General features: G+C 33.1%; 1 protein-coding gene across 1 annotated transcript in view; it reads right to left on the reverse strand.

Annotated features, from left to right (window-relative positions):
• FAT4 (FAT atypical cadherin 4) overlaps window positions 1-17,375 on the reverse strand; it is a 176,459-nt gene that overhangs the window by 79,807 nt on the left and 79,277 nt on the right. Inside the window, exons 3-4 of the mRNA XM_025420557.3 lie at window positions 6,481-6,742; window positions 4,582-4,932 (exon numbers count right to left, since the gene is read on the reverse strand). Of these exons, the coding sequence (XP_025276342.3) occupies window positions 4,582-4,932; window positions 6,481-6,742 (613 nt within the window). The remainder of the gene's footprint in view (window positions 1-4,581; window positions 4,933-6,480; window positions 6,743-17,375) is intronic.

A 17,375-nucleotide genomic window follows, 5' to 3' on the forward strand; every position in this document is an offset into this window, starting at 1 on the left:
ATTTTCTTTTCTCCTAGGTAAGGTTTGCCTCCTCTTTAAAAAAAAAAAAAAGCTAGAACTACTCTTTTCCTGTGATTTTAAAGTCTTTATATAATATCCTTTGTCTGTATGTTGCTACAGAGAAGAAATATTTATGAAAATAATTTTCAGACACTGGCTTATTCACAAAAATTTTTCAGATGAACAAGGTTTGAGCAGATCTTTAAAAAGGTAAGAATCTCCCCTCATTATGAGCATGGCTTATAATCTTTATAGTTTATTTTAAACTATTCACAAGTGAACGAAGCCATGTAAAGTTCAGAATAATTAGTACTCTGAAGATCAGGAAAAATATGAATAAATAAAGCTAATGGAGGCCACAGGTCAATTTACCAGCAGGAGATAAGAGGATTTTAAGATCTGGATTGAAAAAGGTCAACAGCCTACTCCAACCCTTGACTTAAAATTCCACAGGAATGAGGAAAAAAAAAGTTCCATCATCTGGTGCAAATAAAATTTCCATCAATTGGTGCAATTAATGGAGATTTTACATAGATAATTATATATATATGTATATATTTTTTACAAAGATAATCTGTATATATATAATATTATATATATCCTTAGAAAGAAATTTAATTTAAACTATATAATATTATATATTATTATGCAAAAATATATTTTTAATATATTTAGGTCAAATTACTAAGGAAATTTTCTGCATTTTTTATGGCTAAATCCATCAGTAAATATTGAATTCCTATTCTTTGAGGCACAAATTCAGACCCAATTATTACTGAGAAAAAGTTATGAAAACATCTGGATAAAATAATACCAGCAAGCAGAGATATAAAATTTATTTCTGTGAAAGTATATAAAATCTTTCATGCCCAAGATCAAAAGAAATTAGAAAAACTGATAAAATTACACATGGTTACAAAGTGATAGCCTAGGACTTCTACATAAATCAATTGGAATGCAAGCAATTAAATCAAGGATCTGAACACCCTAGGTCCACAGTGTTTGCTGCTTCCTTGAGTAAATAACTAAATTTCAGAGGCAAAAAGAACATGATACCAAGACTTTATAGCCTCTTTATAAACAGCAGAGCAGCCTCTTTTTTTAAGGGAAAAGAGGTTAGTGGAGTAGGTTGGTGGGATAATAACTATTAAACTTAAGCAGACTTAGGAAAAAAGAAAACTTTGATTTTATATTCAAATTCAAAATGACAGATATACATATTAGATAACATTACAATGAACTCACAATAACAATCATCTTCCATAAACATAAAAATATAACAACTTTTGCACAGAATACTGCAACCCCATTGAAGCAACGGCTCTCATGTCAGGAACTTCATGTATCCTTACTGAAGCAATTACAGACCACAAAAGCCGCCTAAATTTACTTTACTGAAAAGAAAAGGACTTTTCATTTCTGACAAATCTAAGTGGCTTTGGGCATGTGCTCTATAGCTAGAAAATAGATGTGGATAGATAGAAACTCGAAATTCTCCCTAAACATTTGTAGTATCCTAAAAAATAGAGAGGTTAGACCATTTGTTTTTCTCTGTTCTTTGCATCAAATATTCACATCATGAAACAGTACATACATTATTTTAAAATTCTGTAATTTTACCCATAAGCATTGGGATTTGAATTTAGTGGGGTTTTATAGCCCACCAGGTCTTTAAACTTAAAGCTGTTCATATTTCTAACCGCTTATGTTCAATGTTCTGAAAGTGGTTTGGTCACATGATTCTTTCTGGCAGTTTTATTGTTTGTGTGTGGTTCTATTGGGTGTTTTTTTTTTTTTTTTAATTTCAATCTCAAGAATAATTTAGTTCCATGAAATATAGCACATAACTAAAGGTATAAGGTTCTGTTATGCAATGTGTGTATTTATTCATAGTCCATAAAAGTTGTCTAATTATGCTACAATGAGCTAGCATTCGTCAACTTATCACACAACTGTAACACACAGAATTGCTTCAGACAGCATTCAGCTTTATAGAGCAGTCACAACAAGGTCATCAAGTCACTGGAATATGAAACTCCTTTCATTTGAATGACCTGCAGTTGTACCAAGCATAGACAGGTTAACTTATTCAGCAATAATTACCATTGCATTATTCTCAAAACACTCTGTGATTCCAAATATTTTGAAGAACATACAAATTTATTTTTAGAATAACAACATAATAATTATCAAAGCCAGTATATTTCCATGAAGTTCAGTTTTTAATATTTGCCTCAATATGAAACTTTTTAAACTAATACAAAGAAGCCTTGAAATTAATATATATACACTATTTATCTTGTGAAAATAATGAAGATATTTGACCTATGCTTATTAAAAGCTTCTGTAACCAAAATTTTACATTGAACTCTGAAAGAATCTATAGACAACAGAAAATATTAATTTTATTTTTACATAAATTTCTTCAGATGACAATATTTCCTCAATCAGGAACTTTTTGGTTCTTTTGATCAGAGATTATGATGAATTTGTTATTTTTTTTAAGTCTAAATAATACTGTTTGTGAACTACTTTGAGAACTATTCAGTGTGACCAAGTTGGCAATTTTAAGCAAACAAGGCTACCCTCGTACAGTCTTATCATTATCCTAGAATTTCAGAAAGAATAGGAAACATGTCCTATATTTTAGGTCAAGGTACAGGAAATTACACTGATAAAAGTATTCAAAACTAAAACAATGGAAAAATGTAGCTTGACACTTTTTACCCAACACAAACACAATCAAAGGGGAAAAAATGCATGAAAAGTAAATTGAAGTCAATGGTTAATGTATGTCTATGCATGTGTTTGTGGAATATTCCAGCAAGTTTTTACAATTTTCTTATTTGCAGTTTTTCAATTCCCAATATTTGAAGGTATAGGATAAATAAAATTTAGTTCAGAGGAACACACAATCCTATGAAACAATGGTCTCTTTCTAATGCATAATAAATAAATCACAAAGAAACATGGCAGAAAATACTTCACTACAGAAAAGTCAGGACCAGTCTGACTGGTCAAAGGACAAATGAGATATTCATACCCAGGGAGCAGATAAACTAATTAATGTTATAATAGAGAAATCAACTCCCAAAATAGAGACTAAGCTCAATTGTATATAAAAGTCTAATTAGAGCCAATCACTGAGCTGGGCTGATGCACAGGAAAAAGAGTGAGCAATGTCTTAGGCCAAGACTGGTTACATACTTCATATGCTACACACGTCAGTTATTCTTTTTATTAACAATAGTAGTAGTACTAGTATTACAGATACATCTATTTTAGATATATTCTTGAAAACAATGTTAACTACTTGAACATAAAAGGGGGAAACCTAAAAATGCACTTAATGAATTCTAAAGAAAGTATTTCCAATTTTGTGTGTTGAAACATATATAAAATACTGTGCTTTTGCTTCTTGTATCTTTCTCGGGGACACTTGTAGACAATCCTGAAAGGAAACTTAAGTATAGAGGAGAATGTTGAGATAGAGTGGTATTCCAAAATTACTTTAATCATCCAAGTCAGTTAGAATCAGGAAATTCTAAATTAAGGTTGATATGTGTATGTCACTAGGCATATCCTCAGGCTAGAGGCTTATTTCCTTTTTAAAGTTCTGTCTCATGTTTTCTCAAGAGATAGGACATTTAACTCATCCAATAAAAGTGGAAACAAGGTATTAACTTTCCAAAGAGTTCAGTTAAAGACTGATAATCTTCACAATGTTATCTCTGGTGCTGTATTATCCGATATGTGTATTTACAAAACACGTCTTAGAAGAATGGCCAGGACAGTTATATTTTATTTTATTTTTTGAGAGTTCCATTTTAAAAGAAAGTTTGTCAAATGCTTTTGCAATAAATAAAATCAAACACATGTGAACTCTAGATTTAGACAAAATCTCAATTTGATTATAGCATAATTTTTTTAAAGATTTTTTTTATCCATTCATGAGAGAGAGAGATAGAGAGAGAGGGAGAGACACAGGCAGAGGGAGAAGCAGGCTCCATGCAGGGAGCCTGACATGGGACTCGATTCCAGGTCTCCAGGATCACGCCCTGGGCTAAAGGCAACCCTAAACCTCTGAGCCACCCGGGTTGCCCTGCTTATAGCATAAATTAAAGACATCTGAGACTGTCCTTTAAATCAAAGCATCAAACCTTGCTAGAATACTATTAGAACACTTCAGTCAGAAGTATAAAATTAATTGTGCATTCTTTAAGTATTTTTTAAGATGCTGGTTTTCTTTTGCTTCCAAATTTTATCCTTTCTATGTTAAAATAATATATGTAAACAAATATTTTTATTAATCTGACAGAAACCTAGTAAAAAACTCTTATGACTTCTACATTATTAAGCTGTGATACTATAAAAAAGGAACATACAGTTTATAGAATGGTAACAACACATACTGTGTAACTATTATAAATAAGAATTTAACTGAAAAAACAATTTTTTAATCCTCTATAGTTAAATCATAATTCTGCGCCTGTTTATGACAACCGAACACAGTAAATAAATATAATATAAATCTGAGGACATTTTAAATAAATTTTTAAGTATATAAAATAAAGTACGTACCATCATCTGCATCGGTAACATTAAACACAAGAACAGTAGATCCTAGAGGTAGATTCTCCATTAAAGATGTGCTATACGAATTTAAGCTGAAAATAGGTGGGTTATCATTTACATCTAGCACATTAAAATAAACCCTAATGGTAGTAAATTGTCCTCCACCATCTTCAGCTCGAACAGTGAGGATATAATATTGCTGTGCTTCATAATCTAATACTCGAGTCAAGTTAAAGACTCCAGTAACTGGATTCAGGAAAAATATGCCATCTTCATCATCTTCATTCACAATATATGTAATTTCTCCATTCACACCAGAGTCATCATCTGTAGCTAAAATAGCTGCTACCAAAGAACCTATCAAAAAATAAATTAATAGTCTAAAATTAATGGGATAAAGGTATTACTAAGAGACTATGTAAAGACACCAACAAATTTTATTTGTACAGTAAAATATATTAACTAGAGTCACTATGAAAATACGGTGAATACGACATTCTGCAGATTTCTACATTAACACTGATACCAACCTTCCCAAATATTAACAAAATATATAGCATATTAAACACTCAGTAAATTTTATGTTGCAATGTAAAAGTTCTGGAGAAATAATACTACTTCTGACACTATTTTTCTGCCTGGCACTACCAATTTATGAACATATTGGTGATCACAGTGAACATATATTCGGCCCACTGCTAGTATCAGGAAGTAGGGGTTCCACGCAAAAATGCAGACTTATGCTCAGGGGATATCACCTGATAGCTCATATGGTCATTGCTATAATTAAGGCAGAAATAAATGTGATGATAATTTCATGAAGGACATGCACAACTTATGTTGGGGACTGAAATGAAAACTGCAGTGAGAAGTAGTCTATAAATATTTAATTTCTTTGTCAAATGAGTTTCTGTAACATATGTCTTATTACGCAAAATCATTCCAAATGTAATTCGGAATAAAATTTAAATCTTAGATAAGAATTTCCAATAATGGAAATGAAGCACACACACACCAGAAATATGGATATTTAGTACTCAAACTCAACAATCACAACATAATATGTTCAGAGAGGCAAGCTGACAATTCAGGATTGAGATTCTACTAACACTTATTGAGTACATGCTCATTCCCAAGCTCCATGTCAGCACACTATGACATATTCTCTAAATTAATCTTTACCCTAATTCTAACAGGAATTATTGTTTCCATTTTACAGAAGGTAAAATTGAAGCTAAGAGGAATGAATTACTTTCCCTGGGCCACACAGGTTCTAAGTGTCAGAGCTAGTATATTCACAGATTTTCATGTGCTTTTCTTTTTGTTTTGTATACATAACACTATAATCATATATACATTTTTATAATATCTATTTATTTTAAATCTTTGTAACCAATTAAAATATGTTAAAAATAAAGGTGCAGTCCTGTCTTGCAAATGCCTTTCTGAAGTACACTAATTCAGAATGGATGCAGAGGTAGCAAAGTACAATATATTATGTGACCAGTTTTTTCAGAAGTTGGCATTTAGAGATCACATTAACACATAAAATGTTTAAATGGGCTGTAAAATATCACAGAGTATAAATTGGAAAAACAAAGTATCAAAACTGTTGTTGCCAGAAAAATGAACTCATCACAAATACTTATCAGAAACAGAAATACTTAAAGTGTAATCAGTAATCAGATGAATTGCTAACCTCATTTGTTCTCAAAAGTAGCAATTTGTTTGGGAATTGTATGAAAGATGGTTGATTAACAGACAAAACTATCAAGCACATATATTTTTATACTTAGCAGCATATGGTAAAAACTAGTCACTAATTAAAAGCAGTCAAAAACACACAGTCCATAATTGTAGTCAAAGTGATCTTTGCAAAATATACTTAAGGTGTGTTCCACCTACCTGGGGTTGTATCTTCTGGGATGTCAAAAGAGTACACAGGCCTGGAGAACTTGGGTGTGTGGTCATTCACATCACTGACAGTGATATTAATTCTCATATCTGAGGATTGAAGACCATCATCTGCCCGAACCAGCAAAGAATATTTGGAACGGCGTTCCCTGTCCAACCGTTTGGTTGCTATCAGATCTCCAGATTCAGGGTCAATGCGGAAACTGTCATCAGCTCCACTAATGATGGTGTATGTGACCAGAGCATTTGCACCCTGAGAAAAGACCCATAATTGAACAGAACAGTACGAGTATTCCTTATGTTGAGTATATCTGACAAGGTGAGGCTTTTGGCTTTACTTTATAAGTATTAAAAGATTTCAAGAGATAACCAAAGTAGTACATTACAGTCTTTCATCACTCATCCATTAAATAAGGTAGAAAATCGCAGCTGTCAGTATTAGCTATATATTTTTTTAAATTCATAAAATATACACATAGAAAGGAGTCAAGTTGTCGCTATCGAAAATGCAAATGACACTGACTACTATTAACGACATAGCCAGAAGATTTGCCATGGGCTGGCTCAGTGCCAGGCACTGTGACAACACTATGCATGTATCATCTCACTTCAAGTCACAACTCCGTGAGGTGCCATTTCACCAATGAAGATGCTGGGTTCTGAGATGCTAGTTAACTCACACATTGTCACACTGCAAGTGTTAGTGTGGATTTCAAACCCACATCCTCCTAACTTTGAGCTCATGGTCTTTCTGATTCAGCATGAGAAGGTAATTAAATGAGGCAACTGCTAAATGGAGAAGGCTTCCAATAAGCACCATAAGAACCAAGAAGAGAAATTGTTTTGAGTTGATTTCTTTAGGGAAGATAATAAAGGAGGGTATGTATGGAACTGAATTGGGGTTTGTAGTTTTGTTTTTTTTTTTTGTTGTTTTGTTTTGTTTTTTTAAGCAAAGACTGAGGAAACATTTGAGTTTAAACAGAAGTACAGAGGAAAAGAGAATTATATGTTTGGTTTACTCACTGTTAAACAGTCTGTTAGAGTGGAGAGTTTAAATGATTAGTAGAAGAAGGTCAAACTAAAATGTTAGGTTATTGGTATATTTTTGAGAATCTCAACTGCAACACAAACCGCCTTGAATTTTATGTCCAAGAAAACACTAATCTTGTTTTAACTGGAAGCAATCCTTCAAGGCTCTCAATAACGTACGAGTAACTAGAATGGGGAGAGCCCAAAGAAAGGAGAGAGTGAGTAGGGTTTGGTCCCAAGAGGCTAGGGCTTCATTTCCTCCAGGTGAACCTTTCTACAATCTGTATTCTTTGTAGGTTCCAAGTCCATGATCTATAAAATGAAACCAGGGATTTCTTCTGTTCTCTTAGATCTTTGAGCTCTGGTCCTCAAAACATTGAAGTCTAAAATAGAAAGTTGACAGAGCACACAGAAAGGTTGAGAAAAAACAGAAAAAGTCCAAAAAAAAAAAAATTAAGAAGAATTAAAAGTAAAGAACCCATCTGGATTAGATGACGGGGAATGCTAACCTCATAATATTTTGATATACATTATATATATTTCATTTTAAAATATATTTGATAAGATAGTATTTCAAAATAAATTGCATATCAAATATAAACTTGATAGTCCAATGTTGAAACTGCAAGCAATTTGATTTAGATATTTTTTTTTATTATTTATTTATTCATGAGGGACACAGAGAGAGAAGCAAAGACATAGGCTGAGGGAAAAGCAGGCTCCCTGTGGGGAGCCCGATGTGGAACTGGATCTTGGGCTGGGATCCCGGGATCACGCCCTGAGCCAAAGCAGACGCTCAACCGCTGAGCCACCCAGGCGTCCCTAGGTATTTCTTAATTATGTATATTATAATTAAAATATTGAGTTAAATATTATACACTGCACTGGTTAAGATCTGATGCTTTTGGGGTTGAATCTCTGCTCTGCCACTTGTTAATTGTGTGTCTTTGGGCCTCATACTTAGCCTTTATGAGCTGATGTTTCTTTATCTGGATGATCAGGGCAATGACATTAGGGCTGTTGTGAAGATTAAATGAGTTCATACATGTAAAAAACCTAGAATGATCCTTCAGAAAGTGTATTACAACAATGGCTGATATTTTTATTCTTGTTTTTATGTAATGGTTTAAGTGCATTTGATGACAGATGTCTGTAAATGAATAAATCAAAATACAACTGAGTTGCTATATATTACAGGGAAAATATGTTTTCTGATTTCCTATTATATGTAATTGTTGCATTTGACACTGAGGTATAATTAGTGTTGAGTCACTGACTTCAAAAAATTACTTTTTGATTTAAATATGCTTACATAAAATAAATATGCTTTTTACCATTATTAACCTCTAAGAGATTTATCAAAATATCCAGGCTAAGAACTCTCAAGAAAGAGATTGGGAAGAACATAAAGGTAGGATAGGTAGGACTATATAAGGCTGGTATGCCAGGATATTATGGCACCCATGATTTCCACACATCTTTTCCTTCAGAGATTATTTTATCCTTCATAATCAAACACATAAGGGTATGATTTCAGTCGAGGGCAAAAATACTTTTTTCAAAATATATGTTTAGTGGCATTTGCTCTATTTTTGTACTGCATTCTCCAAGCCAATCTTAAAATTTAGTAAAATGAATGCCTCAAAGCGCCTTTTAATTTAGTAATGGAATAGCTGAGTTTAACACAATACCACATGTATCTTGTATATTCAGGTGTACATGGAGTAGCTAACATATTTATTGTAATGATATGGTTTAACAAAAACATTCAATAAGAATTTTAGACTTCTAATCTGACCACATTCTGTAATATTTATTCTGTTTCACTAAGAGTTCCATTATTCTAGTAAAGCAATCCAGGTATGAAAACAGCTACATTCAATTCTGACCTATTAAAATGGCAAGTATTTGGAAATTAGGGGAAAGCAAAGAAACAAAAACATATAAAGCTGTTACACACACAGTTTGAAATTTAGAGATGTCCTGTCTACAAAATAACTGTCATAATTAATTCTCCTAAAGTTATGATAATTCTTTTGAACAGAAGCAAAGGCATCAAGTTATGTTGATAAAACAATCTTTTTATATTTAAAATCAGCTGATGCAGTGAATTAATAGTTCTAGTGAATGTCTGAAAATGTCTGGCCAAGAGTAATGATTTAATTAGGTCTTTTGAAAAGTCTATTTATTCAATATCCAAAATATGCAGTATCAGCAATACCACAAGAAACAACTATCATATTACAGCTGCAGTGCGGTGGAAATAATGCTGGTTAAAAATATTCTACTCTCCTGAGGAACCACAGAGACAAAAGTACGTGGAAGGAATTCTAAAAGTAAATAGCTATAAATTGCAAATGCATTTTATAACCTTAAGTAGTATTTTCAAAAACAAGTATGGCACCATGAAACAAAGCTTGAGTATCCTGGCCCATTACAAGCATAATAATTCTGTTTAGAAAAGGAAACAAGAGACTGACAAAGTCATGTGCTTCTGAAAGATGTATATCTTGATCCAACATATGTTTCAAATGATATTTAAATTAAGTTCAACGTGTACATGTTGCTTCCTAAAACTGATTCCTTTACCCTGGCATTATTCTCCAGGGCCATACTAGAGTTTCTCTAAAATACTAATACTTTTAAATTTGATTTAGTAATTAAGGAAAAGTGTATAAATAATAAAGAATGTAGCAATACATAGTTTGCTAATGATGCACATATTTATTAGTGTTTCAAAAATTCTATTAATTTTTTAAAACCAGTCCGCTGGGTAGTTGTTAGTTGTTGGACAGTTTAATGCTGACTACAAAGTTAAAAAAAACAAAAACAAAAAACAAAAAAAACCCAACAACAACAACAACAAAAAAACCAAACCTCTTACATTCAATATTGAGTCTTATTCAAACTAGATGAAGAAAGAAAACATTCATGACTTGGTAAGACAGAAAACATTCAAATTCAACTAAAAGCGGCACCTGGGAGGCTCAGTCCATTAAGTATCTGACTCTTGATTTCAGCTCAGGTCATGATCTTAAGGTCGTAAGATCAAGTCCCACATTGGCTCTGGCCTGGGCTTGGAGCCTGCTTGAGGTTCTCCCTCTCCCTCTCCTTTTGCCCCTCCCCCATCTCTCTCTAAAATTAAAAAAAATCAACTAAAGTAAAAAGCTGAGGATAAAGTAGAAAATAGGATGAAGTTTTATCTAATAGCATTAATATTAATTTATTGCAAACTACTCAAAAAATGAAACAGCCAATGATTCTGAATGCCATAGAGAGCCGAGGTGTCCATGCTGTTTGTCATAGAGCCAAAGAAATGTTGCTTCTTCATGGCATGAATTGAAAAGCTACAAAAATTTCAAGATAAAATATATTTGAGAAGGAAAGCAACCTCAGTAGCTTCATCTTTAAATAAATAATAGTTCAGAAGCAATTTTATGAAATTTTTAAGTTGTAGATAAACTTATTTCCTCTTTCCCATCCCATCCTGCCTACACGCCCCCTCCTTCAATAGATCTGATTACAAAGTATTTGGTGATTTTTACGTTTATACTCTGCCCAAATTGTCAGCATCACTACATCTCTCTGAATTTCATACAACCCTCCCTTCATTTCCCTGACCTTTTTCCTCTGTACTACCTTTCACTTTCCTGCCCCTTTAATTCCACACTTTGTCTCCCCTTAACGCATATCTTGCATGTCCTAGATATCACCATCTTACATTTCACTACAAGACCCAGTGTTCATCACAGCAAGTGTCCGCCTTAATCTCTATCATCTATTTCACCCATTCTACTCACTCCCTTCCCTCTGGTAACCACCAGTTTGTTCTCTATAGTTAAGAGTTGTTTCTTGGTTTTCCTTTCTCTTTCTTTCATCTATGATCATTTGTTTTGTTTCTTAAATTCTACATATGAGTAAAAAAAATCCTGTGGTACTTGTATTTCTCTGAATGACTATTTTGCTTAGTATAATAATACTCTCTAGCTCTATCCATGTCATTGCAAATGGCGAGACTTCATTATTTTTTATGGCTGATATGCTATATCATAATATAAATAATATTATATTATTATAATATATTATATATATTTATATATAATAAATATATATAATATATAATTTATATTATAATATAAATAATTATATTATTATATTATATTATATATAATATTATATTATATTATATTATAGTGTGTATACACACACACACACACACACCACATACCACATCTTTTTTATCCATTCATTAGTTGATGGATATTTGGGCTCTTTTCATGATTTGGCTATTTTTGATAATGGTGCTGTAAACATTGTGGTGCATGTATCACTTCAAAATAGTATTTTTGTATTCTTTTAGTAAATAACTAAAAGTACAAATGCTGGATCATAGGTTAACTAATTTTCTAAATGAGAGTTAATCAATGTTTGTGACTTGAGCTATCCAAATATACATTATCAATGATGAGCTTTAAGAAAACAAAGTATTTCCTAAGTAATAACTGATATCTCCTATCAATAATAATAAAAGTAGTCACATAACCTTTAATAACAGCTAGAATTTGGAAAAAAAAAACTAAATTGTTAAAAAAAAAGATAGCAGGCCCAAAACAGAGTCCCTTATGCTAAGCTCCATGTCAACAAACCAAGATAATACATAATCTAATTGCAGTTTGAAATCTGGGAATGTAACTTTTAACCAGTCAACATAGAAATTCTTGGTCAGCACTAGGTAGGTAATCCAGCCAAGAGGCCCTTTCTGTTCTCCTTAGGAAGGTGACCTGGCCTAAAAAAATGCATTTTGTTAATAATTCCATTTTTTCTTACCCTTTCAGCTTTAGAAACCTTTTCTTTTCTACAAATTGACAGTGCTCCTTTCTATTGCTAGATGGAATGCTACCTGATTTATGAATTTTTTTTTAAGATTTTATTTATTTATTCATGATAGTCACACAGAGAGAGAGAGAAAGAGGCAGAGACACAGGCAGAGGGAGAAGCAGGCTCCATGCACCGGGAGCCCGACGTGGGACTCGATCCCGGGTCTCCAGGATCGCGCCCTGGGCCAAAGGCAGGCGCTAAACCGCTGCACCACCCAGGGATCCCCATGAATTGTTGAATAAAGCCAATTTGTAAATGTACTCAGTTGAATTTGTGTTGTCTAACAGATTTGGTGGCAGTGAAAAGACTGAAAAAAACTTCCAATGTTTTCAGGGATAAAAAACACAAGTGCAGGACCCTGGGAACTCCTTTGAGTTCACTGTCTTTCTCACTATTTCTGACAACTGTGGGTAAGTTACCTCGGTTTTGAGCACTGTTCTCTTTGTGTTGAGCTCCCAACCTAACTGGCTTTCCACCCCCAGGCTTAGTGGAGTCAGCTTGAGCTAGGCAGATGCTGCTATCCAAAACCTCAGTCCCTGGCCCTTGGTTTAGTCTACAATCCCCCAGTAGTCTGGAATCCCTTTCTCTACTTACAGTCTGCAGTGCCCACCTACTGGAGTTGGCTGGTTTAGTCCTTCCCCAGGTCCAGTCAACAGTTCCCGTTTTCTGGAGTCTGTTGCTTTAATCTGCACTGGGAAATGCTCATGATGCACACAGCCTTCTCTTGGCCAATCTGCAATAACATCTGGTTGCTGTTGACATGTTAAGAGGTACATGTTTGTCTTGTTTTGTGTAGATAAATACTATTGCTAACAGGGATCTCAGAGGCTAAAAAGCTGCAAAAATTGGTGGGCATTGGCCAAGCACTTAAAAACTATTTGTTTAATGCTTACACCTAAATCAAAGACTCCTGTATTAGAATAAGTTGGTCATGTAATGAGTGATAATGACACTAGGTCACCTGCAAATCTCAAGCAAATTTCCATGTAATGAGGTATCCTGTGAAACACTGCACAATCACCAAGCCAGAGGCACAATCCTTTTAAATATTTTGGCTCTGAGAGACCCAAAGGCTTAGCTTTAAAAAAGTAATTATAATAAAAATGAGATGCTTAAAATCTAAAGAATTTCTGCTACCTTCCTACACACTTGGTTATTTTATGTCTAAGAATTATGGTCCAGAAAGAAATAAATATTTACAAAAATAGCAAAACTTTCCTAAGTTTATTTTGTGTCCTGAGAATTTGGCTTGGTATCTGTCCTATTGGGGTCGCCAAAATATGGCTGGGCAGATAAGTGAGTCACACCCAATTAGCAACTTTATATGCTGTACAGAAAATGTGGGTTAAACCCCATTTGCAGCTAGGGTCCTACAAAACGCTGCCAGCCCTCAGAGTAATTATAACCTAGAATTACAGTGGCCATTATGAGGAACGTTCCAATTAGGTAAGATCATTTAAGAAGTGCATTTAATGGCAGCCCTGGTTGCTTAGTGGTTTAGCGCCGCCGTCAGCCCGGGGTATAATCCTGGAGACCCAGGATCAAGTCCCACATTGGGCTCCCTGCATGGAGCCTGTTTCTCCCTCTGCTTGTGTCTCTGCCTTTCTCTCTCTCTCTCTGTCTCTCTCTCTCTCTCTCTCTCTCTGTCTCTCATGAATAAATAAATAAAATCTTAAAAAAAAGAAGTGCATTTAAAAGCAAGGACTCCCAAATCAAAGAAACAGAATGGAATACCTATTTTAACTGGCATACAAAAACCTCTGAAAGTCTTCAAAATTTCAAAATTGCTTCATTAAAAGATTTGTTGCAAAAGCTAATGAAAAATTCAAGGTATAAAAGGTACCTAAAAAGAAACAAACAAGAAAACACAAGCCTGATGTAAAAGTCTTACTGCTTCCCTCTATCCTCTATTTGAGTACTCATTCTAGTAATCCTGTGTCTGAAATTCCCTTTATATGACCATAAGCACAAAGTCTGCCAAGTTAATGACCTTACAGATACCACATGTCTACTCTTGTAAGGAGGGCCCTAATGGAGATCTCCCAAAGTTGATGGGACTCTGAGGGATTTTCTGGTAAACTCCTGTTATTCTCTTAAACAGCCAATGGAAAACTAAAATTACAAATAATGAAAAACCTAGCCAAATTCTGGTAAATACCAGAGCTACAGATAGGATCCTGGAAAAGCTGGTGGAAGCCAGCTAAGAATGAGAATTCTTGCCAGAGTCAGCTGTCCCAGATCTCTGTCTGTAGTGCCCAGTAGAATGAGGAAAACAAAATATCTCATGCATCCTCTTGGGGGACACCTCTTCAGTCCAAGGAGTTATTCAGTACTGCCAGAAATATTTACTGTTTGTCCCAGCTAAAAACTACAAAGTAGCTCTGCGGTCAGAAATTGGCCAAATTGCAGAGCCTAAAAGAATTTTTTTTAGGCCTTCTCCCCTAAGCCAAAATAAAACTATGAATCCAGAAGGAAAGAAAAACCTTTTAAAGCCCTTGTAAAAGGATTTATGGGTGAATCAACCTATGATGTCATTTAAGTTGCAACCCAAATCTTTGAGAAATTGAGAGCAACTGTCCTTATCTTACACAAATCTTTGCAAAACTAAAAATCCAGCCCTAGAGGCAGTTGAAAGTTCACCTACTCTTTTTCACCAATCCCAAAGCATCTCCTATTTATCTTAAAAAGCTTATAACTTGCATTCTTCACTGTGCCTTTGAGATGTAAACGTTAATATATGACCTTTGGGCATGTAATTCCTATCAGAAATAAAAGAGGGAGAAGGTAATTTAGAATTTGAACTAATGGGAAATCTTAAGTTTATAGAAGCTATAATCTCTCTCTCTTTTTAAACATTTTATACACTTTATTTATTTATTTATTTATTTACTTTATTTATTTTAGAGAGTGAGCCAAAGGGAATGAAGAGAGAGGGGGAAAGAATCTCAAGCAGATTCCACACTGAGCATGGAGACTGACATAGGGCTCAATCTTATGACCCTGAGGTCATGACCTGAGCCCAAACCAAAAGTTGGCTGCTAAACCAACTGAGGCTCCCAGGAGCCCCAATGTCTTTCTTTCTGTATGTTTATGTGATAAATATATATATATATATATTTATGTGACATATATGTGTATATATATACCTCAGATGATATTATTAAAATTAATATGTGAAAGAGCTATATTTAATTAGCTTAAACAAATATGAGCTTATATAAATTTAATATTCATATAAATTCTCAAAAATATAATGTAAACTAATTCAAATACTTTTTGGATTCATGTAATCTGGGGAAATGTTCAATATTAAAACTAATTCAAGTTTGTTGGTTTAAATAAAATATATGTATCTTTAGATTTTTCAACATTTAATATAATGCAATCATACACCTTTTATTTTACCTGGAATTATATTCAAATAAGTTTACATTATCTTTGTTAAAAAATTTGTCAGCAATAAAAATAATTTGTCATGATGAGTTTTTGTAAGTAAGCTAAATGTAATTGTTAATAACAAGTAAATAAAGTAGATATAAGAGGTTTTACCTAAAACCTTTTGGGTAAACTTGTTAGTTTCCCCAAATCTTTTTGGTAACCTGAAACAAAGTTTTGCTAGATTAAGTTAAGTGATGAGTCAAGTTGTATCTGTTGTACCTGTTGAAAATCCAGATCATTTCCAAATAACATAAAATACTGAAACATTAGTTATTGAACATAAGCTTACCCACTTTTAGCTTTCTTTTACAGAGAAACTAAAGATATTTTGGTCCATTAGTAAACATGCTTTATGCCATGCTGAAAGATTTTCTATGAGAAAGTACATTTCTAGAAATTATAAAAAATATTTAGAAGTCGGCCACAGAATGCTAATATAGAAGACAGTTCATACTTATTTTTTAGTTTTTGTCAGAAATCAAAGGCTTCTAAGAGTTAAAATTCTAATATATGTAACCAAAATTACTAAAAGTAACATGGGAAAGGAATTTTATGTGTGATCAGCCCTGGCTAAGATGAGAATGAATTTAATTATGCAAATGATTTCTAGTATCAAAAGTAAGCTGGTGCAAAATTAGAATTTGGTTTTCTGTCTGTTATGAGGACAAAATTTTCATGGTCTATTGGTCTGTTCTTGTTGGAGATTACAAAAGTATTTCCTTCCTTACCTTTCAAAGTAATATACCTAAAAATCAAGGATTCTATGTTTCTTCAAAATACTTTCCTATGTTGTTGTATCAAATCTTTGATTACTAAAACCTAGAACTCTGAATATTAAAAGAATTAAGTTTTACTAGAACCACGAAGTCTTCTATATTTGCCTATGGAGTCTTTAATTGTCACTTTGGCTAAATAGATAACTGAATATTGTTTCATAATGACCTATGGTCTTGAAGCCTTTTGATATTTTTTGACAACTTCCTAAAAATCAAAATTTAAATGAAGTTTTTTGACCTTGATAAAACTTTGATATTTTCAAGAGGTTCTCTAAAACATTGAAAAAGATTTGGTCTCTCTCCTTATAAAAATATATTAAAGTATTAAAAGTAAAAAGATATTAAAGTATTAAAAGTAATTAAGTTTATTTGATATGTTAAATTATATGGTAAGCATTGTCAAATAAGAAATAATACTAAGGCATTTTGTGTTGTATAAGTTTTAATTGTTCCAGAAATAATGTAAAATTCCTAGAAATCTGGTATGTCTTGGCACAATGTTTTCAGTCATAATTCCAATTATCTTAAAATAATATGCAACATTTTACAAACAATTCCTTGTGAATTGTAGTGAACTCTCATCAAATTTTAATCCTGGCCATTTTTAAGTCTTTTGTCATTTATAGACATTGTTGTTTCATTCTGATACTTTGGCAAGAGTGCTTCATGTTCAAGAAGACTCATGGAAAATACTCCAAAATACAGGTTTCTGGTAACCTTAAAGCAAAACAAAACAAAACAAACCGAATGGGGTAAGAATTTCTA

The sequence above is a fragment of the Canis lupus genome, chromosome 19 (assembly GCF_003254725.2).
Source record: "Canis lupus dingo isolate Sandy chromosome 19, ASM325472v2, whole genome shotgun sequence".
NCBI classification, from domain to species: domain Eukaryota; kingdom Metazoa; phylum Chordata; class Mammalia; order Carnivora; family Canidae; genus Canis; species Canis lupus.